At 36.2% G+C, this 13014-nt stretch overlaps 1 protein-coding gene across 9 annotated transcripts; it reads right to left on the bottom strand.

Annotated features, from left to right (window-relative positions):
- Positions 1–1799: 1799 nt before the first annotated feature.
- On the bottom strand, positions 1800–11557 carry LOC147063579 (uncharacterized). 9 transcript variants are annotated; one of them, XM_085959604.1, is made up of 10 exons: positions 9515–11557; positions 8496–8551; positions 8191–8276; positions 7656–7752; positions 6736–6793; positions 5993–6086; positions 5175–5214; positions 3349–3440; positions 2383–2747; positions 1800–1931 (listed from the first exon to the last, which is right to left on the bottom strand). In XM_085959604.1, the coding sequence occupies exons 4-9, from the start codon at positions 7671–7673 to the stop codon at positions 2681–2683; spliced, it is 369 nt and encodes a 122-aa protein (XP_085815730.1). In that variant the 5' UTR covers positions 7674–7752; positions 8191–8276; positions 8496–8551; positions 9515–11557; the 3' UTR covers positions 1800–1931; positions 2383–2680. The 9 variants fall into 9 exon arrangements, with proteins under 9 accessions (XP_085815730.1, XP_085815729.1, XP_085815726.1 ...); XM_085959603.1 differs by having other exon boundaries at positions 8191–8270; positions 9515–11438; XM_085959600.1 differs by having other exon boundaries at positions 5993–6105; positions 9515–11155.
- Between the last annotated feature and the right edge of the window lie 1457 nt (positions 11558–13014).

Genomic DNA, 13014 nt, shown 5'->3' with positions numbered 1-13014 from the left:
GGTTAATATCAATAAAGAAAAATAAATGTCACGGTTTATGGCTTTACGCTGCGAACAATGAATGCGTCAGCCAAATTGAACCGTTCTAAACACGGATGACGACACTGGGTCACTTTGTCAATAGTGAATAGCAGTATGTTTATTTCTTAAATTTCACATTATTAATTTAAGTGAAATTATAAAATAAACTAACATTGCGTGGGTAATATTTATATTGTAAATCAGCGTTCCTTCGAACTCAGATTTATTTCTGATGTATTTATATGTCATTAAAAGTATTTTTCTCTTATATTATCGTTCTTATTTATTATTCAGCTGTAGTACTGCTGTGTTTTTTTTTATTATATTGAATGTATTTGAGTGGTTTAGAAATAAATTCGGCAGTTTGTATTTTCGTAAAAGTTTGGCGATTCATTAAATCTTAAATGTGAAATTGTTAAAAATTAGCTTGCCAACATTGTTATAAAACAGAAATTGGCGTTTTTGTTTCTAGAGTCCTAATTTCGTGCGCCGATCATAAAGTTTGTAAAAAATGCTACTACAGAAACATAGGACCACGGTTTAAGAAGTATACAATGACCTCATTGTAATCCTGTGCAAACTGAAAATCTATTTGGATCGCAATCGCTTTGCGCCCATGAACGAAGTATTGTTCATAATACTGCTACATGTTCTACTTCGCGAAGTGAGTGATACACATATGAATAATAATGAAAAGTTGAGCGATGTCTTCAAAAATGCAGGCGGTGCGTAGCACTTGCATGGTATTAGAGGAGCCGCCGCTGTCCAAGGTACAACCTTCATATGTTCGAGGTACAACACCACTGTTGTACCTTGGACCTAAATCCACATTTTTTATATGGCCTAAAATCACCATAAATATCAAGATAATTAATTTGATACATATATCAAAGCATGCGCAACAGATGCTAAAATCAAACCAACTAAAGTTGGCAATTTTACCTATAACCAGTAATTTATGAAAAATCTAAAACAGAAAATAGGTCCGAGGTACAACAGTTTCCCCTATTGTATAATATACAAAACTATTTGCGATTTTTTGTTTGGAAGCACTGCACTAACATACAGTTTTTGTCTGTGGTAAACTCAACCTGGAGGTAAAACTCGCTGTGTATCGCCACCTATTGTGATATTTGTGGAATCATTGAAATTCACACGCTCAACACAAACTGTCAAACGATGTGAAACATTCGCAATAAAATGCATCGGTCTGCGCTAAGCATCATGTATTTCATCATACCTATCGCTGATTGAAAATAGACACTACAGTAAAACCTCGTTAGCAAGAACACTGATAATTCGAAATTTGCCATAATTCGAAATTTTCCCGAAAAAAAAGTCCCTTGAACATTATTTTCATATAAAACCATACCTTTAATTCGAAATGATTTCAGAGTCCCTGGCATATAAAAATATTCAATAAATCGTAATAAAGTACACTATCTCATAAGCCAGTCATTGAAAATTGTGAGACTTTTCTTAAAACATCAAAAATTACTTATTCGAAGGTAATAAAAATAATCCTGACATTTTATGACCCAATTAGGTAGGCATATCTCTGATCAGAAACGAAATTAATAAAAATCAAAAAAAAAAAAAAATTTAATTTTAATATTTTTCCCCTCGTTGCATTGCATTGCATTAATTGCAAACATTGCATATTTCGTAATTCGAATTTTTTTCGATTTTCAGTCCCATAGAATTCGTATTAACGAGGTTTTACTTACTGTACTTGGAAGAGCAACCTTAATGGTAAAGTTAAAATAAAAAAAATGCAATTTTAAGGGAAAAAAAGTGTTTATTTGCCTACACTACTATATTGAAAGTAATATGAATATTAGGTTACAGCCAGGTGCGGGCAGCCAATCATTTACAGCAATAACCAAGGGAAGTATCGTGGCATGGTCCATCTGAAAACAGTACACAGGTCAACGAGTGGCCCTCCATTTTTCCAAATTTTTGGCATCATTCAAACAATCAGCAATATTTTATCAACATGATTTTGTCTGTCGACGAAAAATAACAATTTAAACATCATGGAAAATTTTAATACAACAATAAAAAAAACATTCGTACCATTATATGAGAAAATGTGTATTGGCTGTAGGCTAATTTTTTTTAGGATTGAAAGTCAAAAAACCTCTTCATAAGAAACCATCATTATAATATTAAGCAATCATATTTTATCAACAGGTTTTTCAGAGGTGAAAAATAATGAATGATCATTATAAGATTTGTTCAAAAACTAAATCAAACGCCTATTCTAAAAACTGTAATTAAATGGTGCAAATTTTACAAGAATTCTAGAATTAAACAAATAATTATTTCATAATAAACAATGGAATATACAATAAAAAATACCTCTCATTGTAGCATGCAGCAGCAGGAACAGCTTTTAAGTCCATGTCCACGTCTGCTCCTCGGTCAGAGCATGTCGATACGGACACTACATGACACCTCTCTTACATCCTGTCCAGGGCATGTCGACATTTCTTAGCTCCGCCGTATACACCACGTATTTAGCAATCTGGGATGTCGTAAACCAGTCAAAAAAAAAGACAGACCGGGTTGACTTTCTTGAGACATCAATCAATAGCATGAGTCCGAGCCAGGTACAAAGGCGGTTCTTCAGCATAGATGTGATGTTGAACTGGATTGTCTACTCTCTTGATACACTTTCTAAGGTGACATGACATGAAATGCCACCGATGGGGATTTGTTTATCGCTGAAAATGAAATCAACGTTCCTCCAATTAATATTGATACAAAAATATTCTATTTGATGTCTTCAAGAAATGCATAAATCAGAAGAATTTTATCAACATTGTCATTTCTGACGACGAAAAATAACAATTAACATAACATCATCCTATGAATAAACGTATTATCCACTAAAAGCAGCCAAGTAGTGAAATAAAAACTATGTTTCACTTGTTTCATATGTTTGAAACCTACTGCTATTTGAAAATTTAAATACAGGCAGTCCTCGATTTACGACCAAGTCACAATCCACACTTTGCTTTGATAAGCCTTTATTTTTATATGAGTCAATCAAAAACATTTCAGGGAGAGTTTAGAAATGAAGATATTACACAGTGGGAAGCAGAGGTGTCACGCGCTCTTCAATCCGCGCCACGATTAAAAGGATGGTTGTGGCCAATTTATTACCCACACCGCAGCCGTGCCGTTTATCCAGTTCCAGTTTTTTTGGATGTGTCGCAGATTAATGGGTGTGACACACCTTCGCTTCGCATTCTCCTGTGAAATACCCCCACGATGGTGTTTCCACACGCACCAACTGAAAACTGAAGAGAGAAATTATCCCACCTTGAGATCCGGAAGACTGCGGTCTGCCACTCTGAGACCATTATGAAAATGCACTGCCCCGCCCCGCAAGTGCCAGATTGTTGGAACGGGCCCTGTAACAAATCAATGAAATAGTAAGTCCCCAGTTTAGAGATGAAGTGTTTCACTCTATCGATATCACTTCAAAAGCTCAGAGGTTTCTTTCTCGTCAAGTTATTGTCAGAGACGAAAAATAATTAGGTACACATCAAGGCAGAAAAAAACTACGTATAATTCAGCATTCATCTTTATATTCAGTCGCCATTAAATTGAAACTGTTTTATGACACAGAAAACTTGAGTGTCAGTCGCTTCAGAGCAGAAGTGGCGTAACCCACAAAAATGTATAAACGGAGTTAACCATTGGAGAGGTTCACTAATATAGTGTTCTATGAACTAGAAGTGGTTGAACCTCCCTTTTCGTCACGTCACTTCTAGTTTAATTTCATTTCATATTCTTAATCAATTAGTGGTGTGTGTGTGGTTACTTCACTTATAATATTATTTGACATTATTTAATGATGTATGAATAATTGGTGGTGGTTCTTTACAATCACAGCTGTAAAAGACCATGCGGACACAGGTCATTTATAGAATGTATTCTCTATACCTTGATGCTGACATGTTATGACAAGTTTAGTGTTCAGTTGCAAACAAGCAGGAGTGTGTTCGGACGTGTTCGAGATATGTTTATCATTGATTTCATCAACAGGAAATAGGGTAAGGGGATGTATTATCATGATATAGATAATATTGTGATACTTTTTTAAACTGAGATTTTGACGTTACCTAGCTTAGTAATGGGTGTGAAATGGCACATACGGCGAGCCAAAAGAGTGAAAGGGACAACTGCGTGTCAGTCTTTTCCAAACCGCCGTCGAGAAGAGGTAAAAAAAACTTTTCGTTAGCGAAACGGTTAACTAGTATTTGAGTTGGGAACTACATACTCAGTTTTTCATGTAATTATCTTATAATTAATTGGTAAGTTGTCGTTTTTATATAAAGAAGTAATAGTTTACACATTAACCTTTATATATTTGGAGTTATTAACTAAAAATATGAAATTACATTTAACAAAGTTTGTTAAGTTCGGCGATGAATATTTTAGGTTATTTTTTAATATTTGTGAAATAATTTGACAATATAGATTATATGAAAAACTTCATTTCTACAAACAATCTAATAATGTACAGTGACTAATGCGGTGGGCAAAATAGAAACAACAAAATTAACGGAATATGCAATTACATTGTATTACCAATGTTCCCTATAAGGTGTGCGTGCGCGCACACCTACTAAAATGTGTCCGGACACATGTTTTCATCCCCCACACAGGCATCACACAAAAATATTGTAAAAGAAAGTTTCCTTTGCCAGATTTTAGTTTTGCTCGAATTCACGAAACCATCACATGCACAATTCTTCGACTCATTTCTCGAAAGGCGGAAGGCTGAAATTATGAAATTAATGAATACAGTAGAACCTCGTTAATAAGAACACGGATAATTCGAAATTCGCCGTAATTCGAAATTTTCACGAAAAGTCACTTGAACATCATTTTCATATAAAACCAAACCATACATAAGTGTGTGTAAAAAAAACCCCATACCTTATCAATAATATACTCGATAAGCATATAATAAATCGTCAAACCTAATAGATCATTAGTAATTATAAACAATAAAAATAGTACACTCAAGAGGTGTAAAATCGTCCATTCTGGGAACAATGGGAATTAATGGAGTTAACTAATGAGATATATCTAGCGGAGTCTAAGCCATCAGTTGCCATCAAACTAAAATTTCTCACCTTCGTTGAGATTTGAAATGCTCTCGGACAGATAGGACTTCTGAAACAAAATCACACAATAAAAATTTAGACGGGTTGGTCAATTGAATCACCACGTCGACGCCGATTACATTCATATTTTGATCAGCTGTTTTTCATCAACATGTCTTTCAGAGACGAAAAATATAAGGTCATCATAACAATGTATAAAATATCATTACTTCAAAATAAATGGTGTAGTACATAGTATGAATAGTGCTAGAGCTCGGTGTTAGCCCCGGCCGCCTTTAACATCTTTCCTTGTTATGGAATAAAACAGACAAACCAGAGTCTGGAATTCCTTTTTTACACCGTCCAGTCGTAGGAATCGTGATCTAATGGAGCGTCGTCATCCCTCTGACTTTGTCAATGCCACACGATTCAGTGCTGACCTATTTATTGTTCATTAGCATTTATTTATTGGCTGTCTCGTTTATTGTTAGTGATCCAAGTTCACGATGGCGCCGCCATACTACATCTCCAGTTTAGCCTGAGGATTTTTCTGAATACCATGTGTTCAAAGCGTTCAAAGGGGGCATAAGGCAACATCAAGAATAAATAATTGATGAAATTTACATCACTCAGATTGTTCCTTTATAATTTTACCGAGGTTTTGACTACAACCCGCTGCCATATCGCCGCTTCTCCTCCAAGTGAGGATCCGTTGTGAAAGCCCCCTACTCTTCGCACCTCAAATTTTGGATATTTGCGTGCAAATGTCCAGTCAGCTAAATTTGTAAATATATTCCGTTTGGTGTTTTTTACTCATAATAATGATGGAAGATAAATCAGTCAATCACCTGATACCGATACCAGTCGAGAGTGGGGTGGGGTGAAAGATTGCAGTGGTGCGTTTCCTAACTGTTTTCGTCATCGGCACCGTTGGCCGCCTGCCTGAAAATTTAAAACAGCGCTTCTTAAATAAGCTATATGACAGTGAAAACATAATTATAGGTTGATTTGGGTATAGATCAGTAAAATTCATCAACATAGCATTTTCTGACGACGAAAAATAACAATTAATATCATAGCATCATGTTCAGTAGACCTACTTCAATAATTGAGGTGGCGGGGATTAAACCATTAAAATTGAATTAAATTATAAAATGAGTAGAGCAGTTTTCACATCACCACATACCTACCATGTGTACCATGCATACAGCAACAGGAGTTATAAGCTTTTTAGACCAAAAAGTGGATTCCAAATATAAAATGATTTTTTTTTCTCAACATCGTATTTTATTTGAACGTTTTTGGACTGACCAGTCCTCATTAAACACTAATAACATTAAAAATAACAAATAATTTTTAATAGTAACAGATCATTAGGATCAGTAAGAGAAAAAGATGTCATTTACAAAATGTTGCAGTTTACAATATTGCATGTGTAAATGCACGTAATATCTAACTTTGAACTCGATATGTACCACCATTATTACCAAGTCTTGTGTTTCATAGTTCAGTTACACCTCAATTATTTTGTGCCTCGGAAAATTAAATTCTCGACTTCTACCAGTCATTGTTAAAATGTAATCTGTCTCACCTTTGCCGAGAAAGATCTGCAGGTCTCTTTGTAATGCGCCCCCGGGTAAATGGAACGACTGAAACAAATCACACTCAGAATTAGACAGGTTGGTCAGTCAGAAGGCAACGTCAGTATTGGTTTGATTGACATTTTGATCAGCTGTTTGTTCTCAACATGGTTTTCAGAGACGAAAAATATAAGGTCATCATAATAAGCTTAAAAGTTAGGTGTCGCCATTGAAGTATATATCGACTATGCATTGCAAAAAAACATATTTGGCATATTGTTTTTTTGACCCCATTGGTCCCCCAGATGGTAAACGCCCACGATGGCAGAGGGGCTTATAGTGTCGTGGGTTCCAGGTTCGAATGCTGGGTCTGGCATATACACATATTGTTTTTCAATCTGTGTTGAGTCAGAGTATGGACCTGGAGGCCCAAATGATCTTCCAAGGATCGGACATGGTAAAAAAAAAATTATAATATACCTAGAAAAAATCTATACTTACAAATATTTCAAAACATTATTTAAATTAAACGAATCAAGTTTATAAATTTTCCAACATAGTTGCATATCAGTGGACAGTGGACCTTAGTGTTGTGTTCCTGTTAAATCAAATCTGTCTTCCAACGGGTTACCTTTTCCTTTTGGGAGAAATGGGTTAATCCCTTGCTCAACCAATTAGATCAGCGCTCAGCCCACACACATCGGAAAACAGCATGCAAATTTGCAAAACGCGGAATCAAACTCGTGACTTTAAAAGCGGCCATTTTACCATTCGTTCATCACAGGCATTTGTCCGTATATGTCGTAATTTAAATAATCAGTTGAAAAAATTCGTAGATTTTGATTTCAAATGATTTCATAATTAAAACGGAGAAATGAATTTCTGTTTATTTATTTGTCGGGACACAATATGGCAGCTGTGTTGCACTCACCAAAAAGAAGAAAACCATGTCCCACAATTCAGGAAACGGTTCATGTAGCCTGTAGGCCTAGCTGATTGTACATGCTGCTGCATTGTTGAAATAGACCCTGCGACAAATCAATGAAAGATTAAGCACGATAACAGATGTGGAAAATGTCACACTGTTACAGATGTCACTTGAAAGCTAAGAGATTTCCTTCTCTTCAAGTCTTTTCTATTCCTTGTAGGATCAGGATTAGGATTGAACATGCTAATTTACCTTCCTTTCAGGTATGAAAGATAATTATACATCATGGCAAATAAACCCACTATTTTAATTACAGGGCCGTGCAATTGGGCATTCATGCCAATCATGATAGCATAACTGAAATCTGTTGGCAGAGTACTCGCAGGATCATCAGCAAGATCCGCAAGTCATCTCAGGCGAAGACAGGAAAAACATGAAATTAAATTTACATCATTTAGATTCATCAGTTGGCTAACATTGAAGTGGATTCAATCTTTACACTATTCACATGAGACAAGTATTAATTGGGTGCAATCACCTGTGGTATCAATTGCAAGCGGCGTGAAAAGTTGCAGTCTGTCGTATTTTTCAAATTTTTAGTCACTGACGAATGCCAACCTGTAACTTAAAACAGTGCTTCAGAAATAATGTGTTCGATATATAGTAACATTAGTTAAAGTTCGATTTTGAAATCAGTAAAATTCATCAACATGGTCTTTTCTGACGACGAAAAATAACAAATAATATCAAAACATCATGTTCGTTAAGTTCACATAATTATTCAGTGCCGTGGAGGATTTCTTTACTGACTTATAACAGGGGCTATTAAAATATAATTCTCACCTTTGTCAAGGAAGATTTCCAGGCTTCTCCGTGGTGCCCTCGGACGGAGGGGATGTCTGAAACAAAATCAAACAATCGGAATTAGACGGATCGGTCAATTAGAATGGCACGTCGGCGCCGATTATATTCATGTTTTTGATCAGCTGTTTTTCCTCAACATGTCTTTCAGAGACGAAAAATATATGGTCATCATAACAAATCCAAAATAAAATGGTCAGTCATTTTGGGATATTTACAATAATATAATATTTATGATTGCTATTGTGAGCTTTGTAAAGATCGCACTTGTTGCATCACCTCAGTACTCCTCCTACTCCGTCTTGTTTCGTATCCAAATTATCTAACGTTACTGGTTATGTGGTACACTTATGAGAACAATCAGTATATGCTCAGAAGATCAGTCCTATGTGACATTTCTTTTTCCAAGGGGAAAACGCGGCTATAAACCGGAGCTCTCAGTTCCCAATGAATATGACGAAATATACATCAAAATCAGCACCGCCTTGCGCTACAAAGAACTTTCCAGGATTTTTGCAAGGTGGTTTCATAGCCCCTATCTGCCAGTCTTTAAAACAACCTCAATAGTAAATACGAGGTATCCCTAAAGGCATCTAGAAAAAAATATCCGTTACTGGACTGTAATTGACATACAAAAATAAATTATATTTGCTACATTAATTATACATGCCGCACTGTCAAGAGCTGCCAAGAAAATGAGAGGCAAAATACACGCTGAAATAATGATATGTCTGGGATCATGCATTACCACTTAAGCCACATCAGCAAAGAAATTAGTATGTACATAGAATAATTACATTTCATATTATACAAAACCCAGGGCCATATTGATTTATAGGTTGGTATGCTGGGATTCATAAGAGGTAGCCGGTGACAGGAAAATATTGAGAAAGGTCTTCAGGTCATGTCTCAATATGATTGGAGTCTACTTGGTAAAAATTGACAATGTATCAATAAAATATTTGTGTCTGATGCGCAATGACAATTTAAACACCGCTTACCTTAACAAGTTGGAAGTCCTCTGTTAAAATCAGATTGGCCATCATAATTCTCCTTCCATCCATTGCATGTTTTTCCACCGTAAATCTATTTCAGAGTCCAATCAGTAAAGTGAAATTCTGTTTTAATGAATAGGTACTTCTAGTTGTGGACATCTGTGAACGTGGTAAAGAATATGTGAACAGTTTTATAAAAACAATATTACAGAACCGATCAGTTGCAATCACTTAAAAATATGTATACTCACTGAATACTGAATGTCATCAAAAGAAATGAGAGGAACAGCCCTTTTTTACTGCTATGGCGACAATTCTCATCAATTCATCAAGAGTGGAGATTTCATATAATTGTTTTCTGGTTTCATTCCAGTTACCGAAGGTCGGAAGATATCTGTTTTCACTTCTCGGTGCGATATCTTGTATCCGTTATGTTCTGGATGCTGTCTTTCATAGTTTAATCTGTCAATAGCATGTAGAAAATCCAATCGAGAACGGCAATTGGAGAAAATACCATGCCAAACTCTATGAATGACAACGAACTGGCAAAGAGTGCCTAGCAACCCAATAGGACGCAAGAAGTATACCAAAGGCTCGCTGAGCTACCGATGAGCGTCGTATACTCGGTGTATTGAGCCCAATGACATTATTAATGGACAATGCACTCAATACAGTATCTAGCAAGTAAATTCGCGCATAGCGACATTCGCACATGTATAGGTAGACGTCACGCAATTCCCATTATGCGATATCACGCATCGGGAATTTATAGCAATATGACCTTTATTGTAATGGCGTTAGAACAGTGTTTCTAGTGCCAATGTTCATTTGAGCGAACCCGTTCGAACCGAACCATTCGGCAGACCCGACAAAAAGCATCGGGAATTTATAGCAATATCACCTTTATTGTAATGGCGTTAGAACAGATTATGCCATTCGGCAGACCAGACAAAAAAGTGAGTGTCATTTTTTCCCCATATGATTCGTCCATATATTAATATCATTGATTGAGCCAGAAGAAGTCGCATGTTGTCAGAGCATGTAGGGTGCAGAAGAAATAAAATTCATTTAAACAGTATTACTCCATTAATCTTTATTCACAGGAAGAAACCATTTTGATTTTTGTACATGTTTAATAAACAAAAAGCACGCCACGGAGAAATTTGGCACTCAATACGTTATGCAAAGCGTAAACAGGCGATGGCGATACCACATTTCATTATATGTACATTAAATAGAAGTGACATTAAAGTAAAAGTATGTAAGAATATGATATTAAAAAGAGGGGAAAAGTTCCTTCCTGCAATATGAACATGACACTATTCAACAAATCTTTTTTCATCCTCAGCTATATTAGATTACATTACATTCTAAGCCATAAGTGCACTTTTCCACCATTCTTTTCATTTTACATTTCATAATAATATCAAATGTGGAAAGCGGCAAGGAAAGAATTATTTTAGGCCGGCCTGACGCCTTCCGCCTCCCACCCGCATTCATTTTTATGAGAAATTTTAATATCAATCTCCTCATCGACCGAACAAACTAAAACAAATGCATACCGGCCCCGCGGTAAACAAACACGGCTGCGGGCCACCCCTTCTTCCCTCTCACTGGAAAATTAATTCATAAAACTCATTTCACCCCGAGGGCCAAATACTTAGTTATACTTATGTAAATTTAAGTTTATGTAGGTAGAGCATTTTCAACCATTAAAATAAATATGTTTCGTAATATGTATGCAGATATCAAGTAAATACAGTACTGAAGGTTGTTTACATACTTGGGTCCGACAAAAACAAAACTGTATCGACTACCTGCCGATTATCTGCACAAATGTGCACGACTATCAATGTTAAAAATGTACTTAACTATATTATTCAAACTATTGAAACCTATTTGACAATGTATTGTGACCTCACCGGGAATCAAACCCAGAGTTCCCGGATGAAACGCCAGTGGCTTACGCATTTGACTGCGAGGGCCGTGTGAATGCGAAAAGTACCCCTTATTCTAATATTTTTTTTTTTCAATTACGTGCAGCTAAACAGAATCCTTTTCGACACACTCGGAGCAGTGTTCGCATTCATACACCTAACAGTATACTATACTACATTATCTCAAAACCAAATACAATAACAACCAACCGTGAAAGTCTCAAATAATCGGAAGTAAAATAACTCGGCGAGGGTGACGAGTGAGAGCGGCCCGCGCTGATGAATACCGGTCCGTTCATGACACACACGTCAGTGGCAGCATCGGGCTGGTCATATACCATACTAAGGAGGCGGACATTCTGTCCGCCATTATAATAACAAATACTTAGGTCACTATGTAATAGGATTCGAGGGCAGCAAACGCCGCACCAATGCGGCAGTCTGCGCTCCGTACGTTACAATATAATTTATTATGTTATTTTATTAATAATTGGACTTAATTAATACGCGATTACTGTTGCAATTCTTTTGATTTGGATGTTACATGACAGAAATTAAAATGCAAATGAAGTCCAGATCGCTGTCAAAGTTTTAAAACCTTTCAGTCGGCTTGCCGTCTCTCGATGAAAACAGTTTAAAATAAAAATTACACCACACTACGACTAGTGTTAAAACTAAGATAATAATTGAGGATTGAATGAGTACTAAGAGACAGCTTTCACATACCTACCCATTTATGTATGAAACGAGATTAAAAATGGAACTACTTTGTATGAAAGGATATACTTGAGCAGTTAATTCCTAACATTGGAGTATGTCTCATGGGTATGGTGTATAAAATTTCATTATTATTTTCACCGGTGCACTTGAATTCGTTCAATCCTCAGTAATTAATCATCTCTATTCGGTAAAATTAAACATTTTACAATACGGCGGATTCTCTGGTGAATGGAATATTTTATCAAGCCGGTCAGTGAATAACTGAGGGCCACGTAAGCTCAGCCACACAAAGAAACTCATCTCGACTGCAATCTGTTGATTTTGTTGTCATTGGAAATACACCAGTGACATTTTTCCAAAAAAAAAAAATCTGTCACGTGTAACAAATTTCACTCGACACGGGGACACAGGTAGAATGCGCAGAAGCCGCTTTTCATTCGTTTGGGCTAACTGCGAGATATGACTGTCACGGTATGATCTCGCATGTGCGTGGTGAAGAGTGGCAACATTGCGCCTGGTTTTGATATATGATCATAACGCACCGTGAGTGTAAAACCAAGGCATCTGCAAAAGACATCTTTTGGATATATTATGGTTTGAAGTCTTCGTTTTGTTAGGAGAAATAGAATTTCTAAAAAAACCATAATATTTGGTTTATATCTACATTATATTGCATGTTCTTTCAGTTACTTCACTTTTACATTATCAAGTTCACGACTTTTGCAGTTGTTTTGCATTTAATCTCGAAATTGAAAAATTTGCAGATGCCCTGGTTTTACACTCACGGTGCGATAATATCCCGGTCGAGACGATTTTCTATGTGCGACCGGGCCTTAAGCCTGCAATGAT

Source organism: Rhyacophila brunnea, unplaced genomic scaffold (assembly GCF_057557595.1).
Source record: "Rhyacophila brunnea isolate RB1 unplaced genomic scaffold, BYU_Rbru_1.0 scaffold_9, whole genome shotgun sequence".
NCBI classification, from domain to species: Eukaryota; Metazoa; Arthropoda; class Insecta; order Trichoptera; family Rhyacophilidae; genus Rhyacophila; species Rhyacophila brunnea.
Note: the sequence above shows the minus strand (reverse complement) of the source record. Positions and strands in the feature narration are given on the sequence as shown.

Coding starts and splice junctions, on each gene's coding strand:
- LOC147063579 (XM_085959600.1), bottom strand. CDS start 7,738: ATGCAGCAGCATGTACAATCAGCTAGGCCTACAGGCTACATGAACCGT. Junction 6,106..6,735: donor GCAGATCTTTCTCGGCAAAG/GTGAGACAGATT, acceptor TTATTTAAGAAG/CGCTGTTTTAAATTTTCAGG. Junction 3,441..5,174: donor CATTTCAAATCTCAACGAAG/GTGAGAAATTTT, acceptor GATTTGTTACAG/GGCCCGTTCCAACAATCTGG.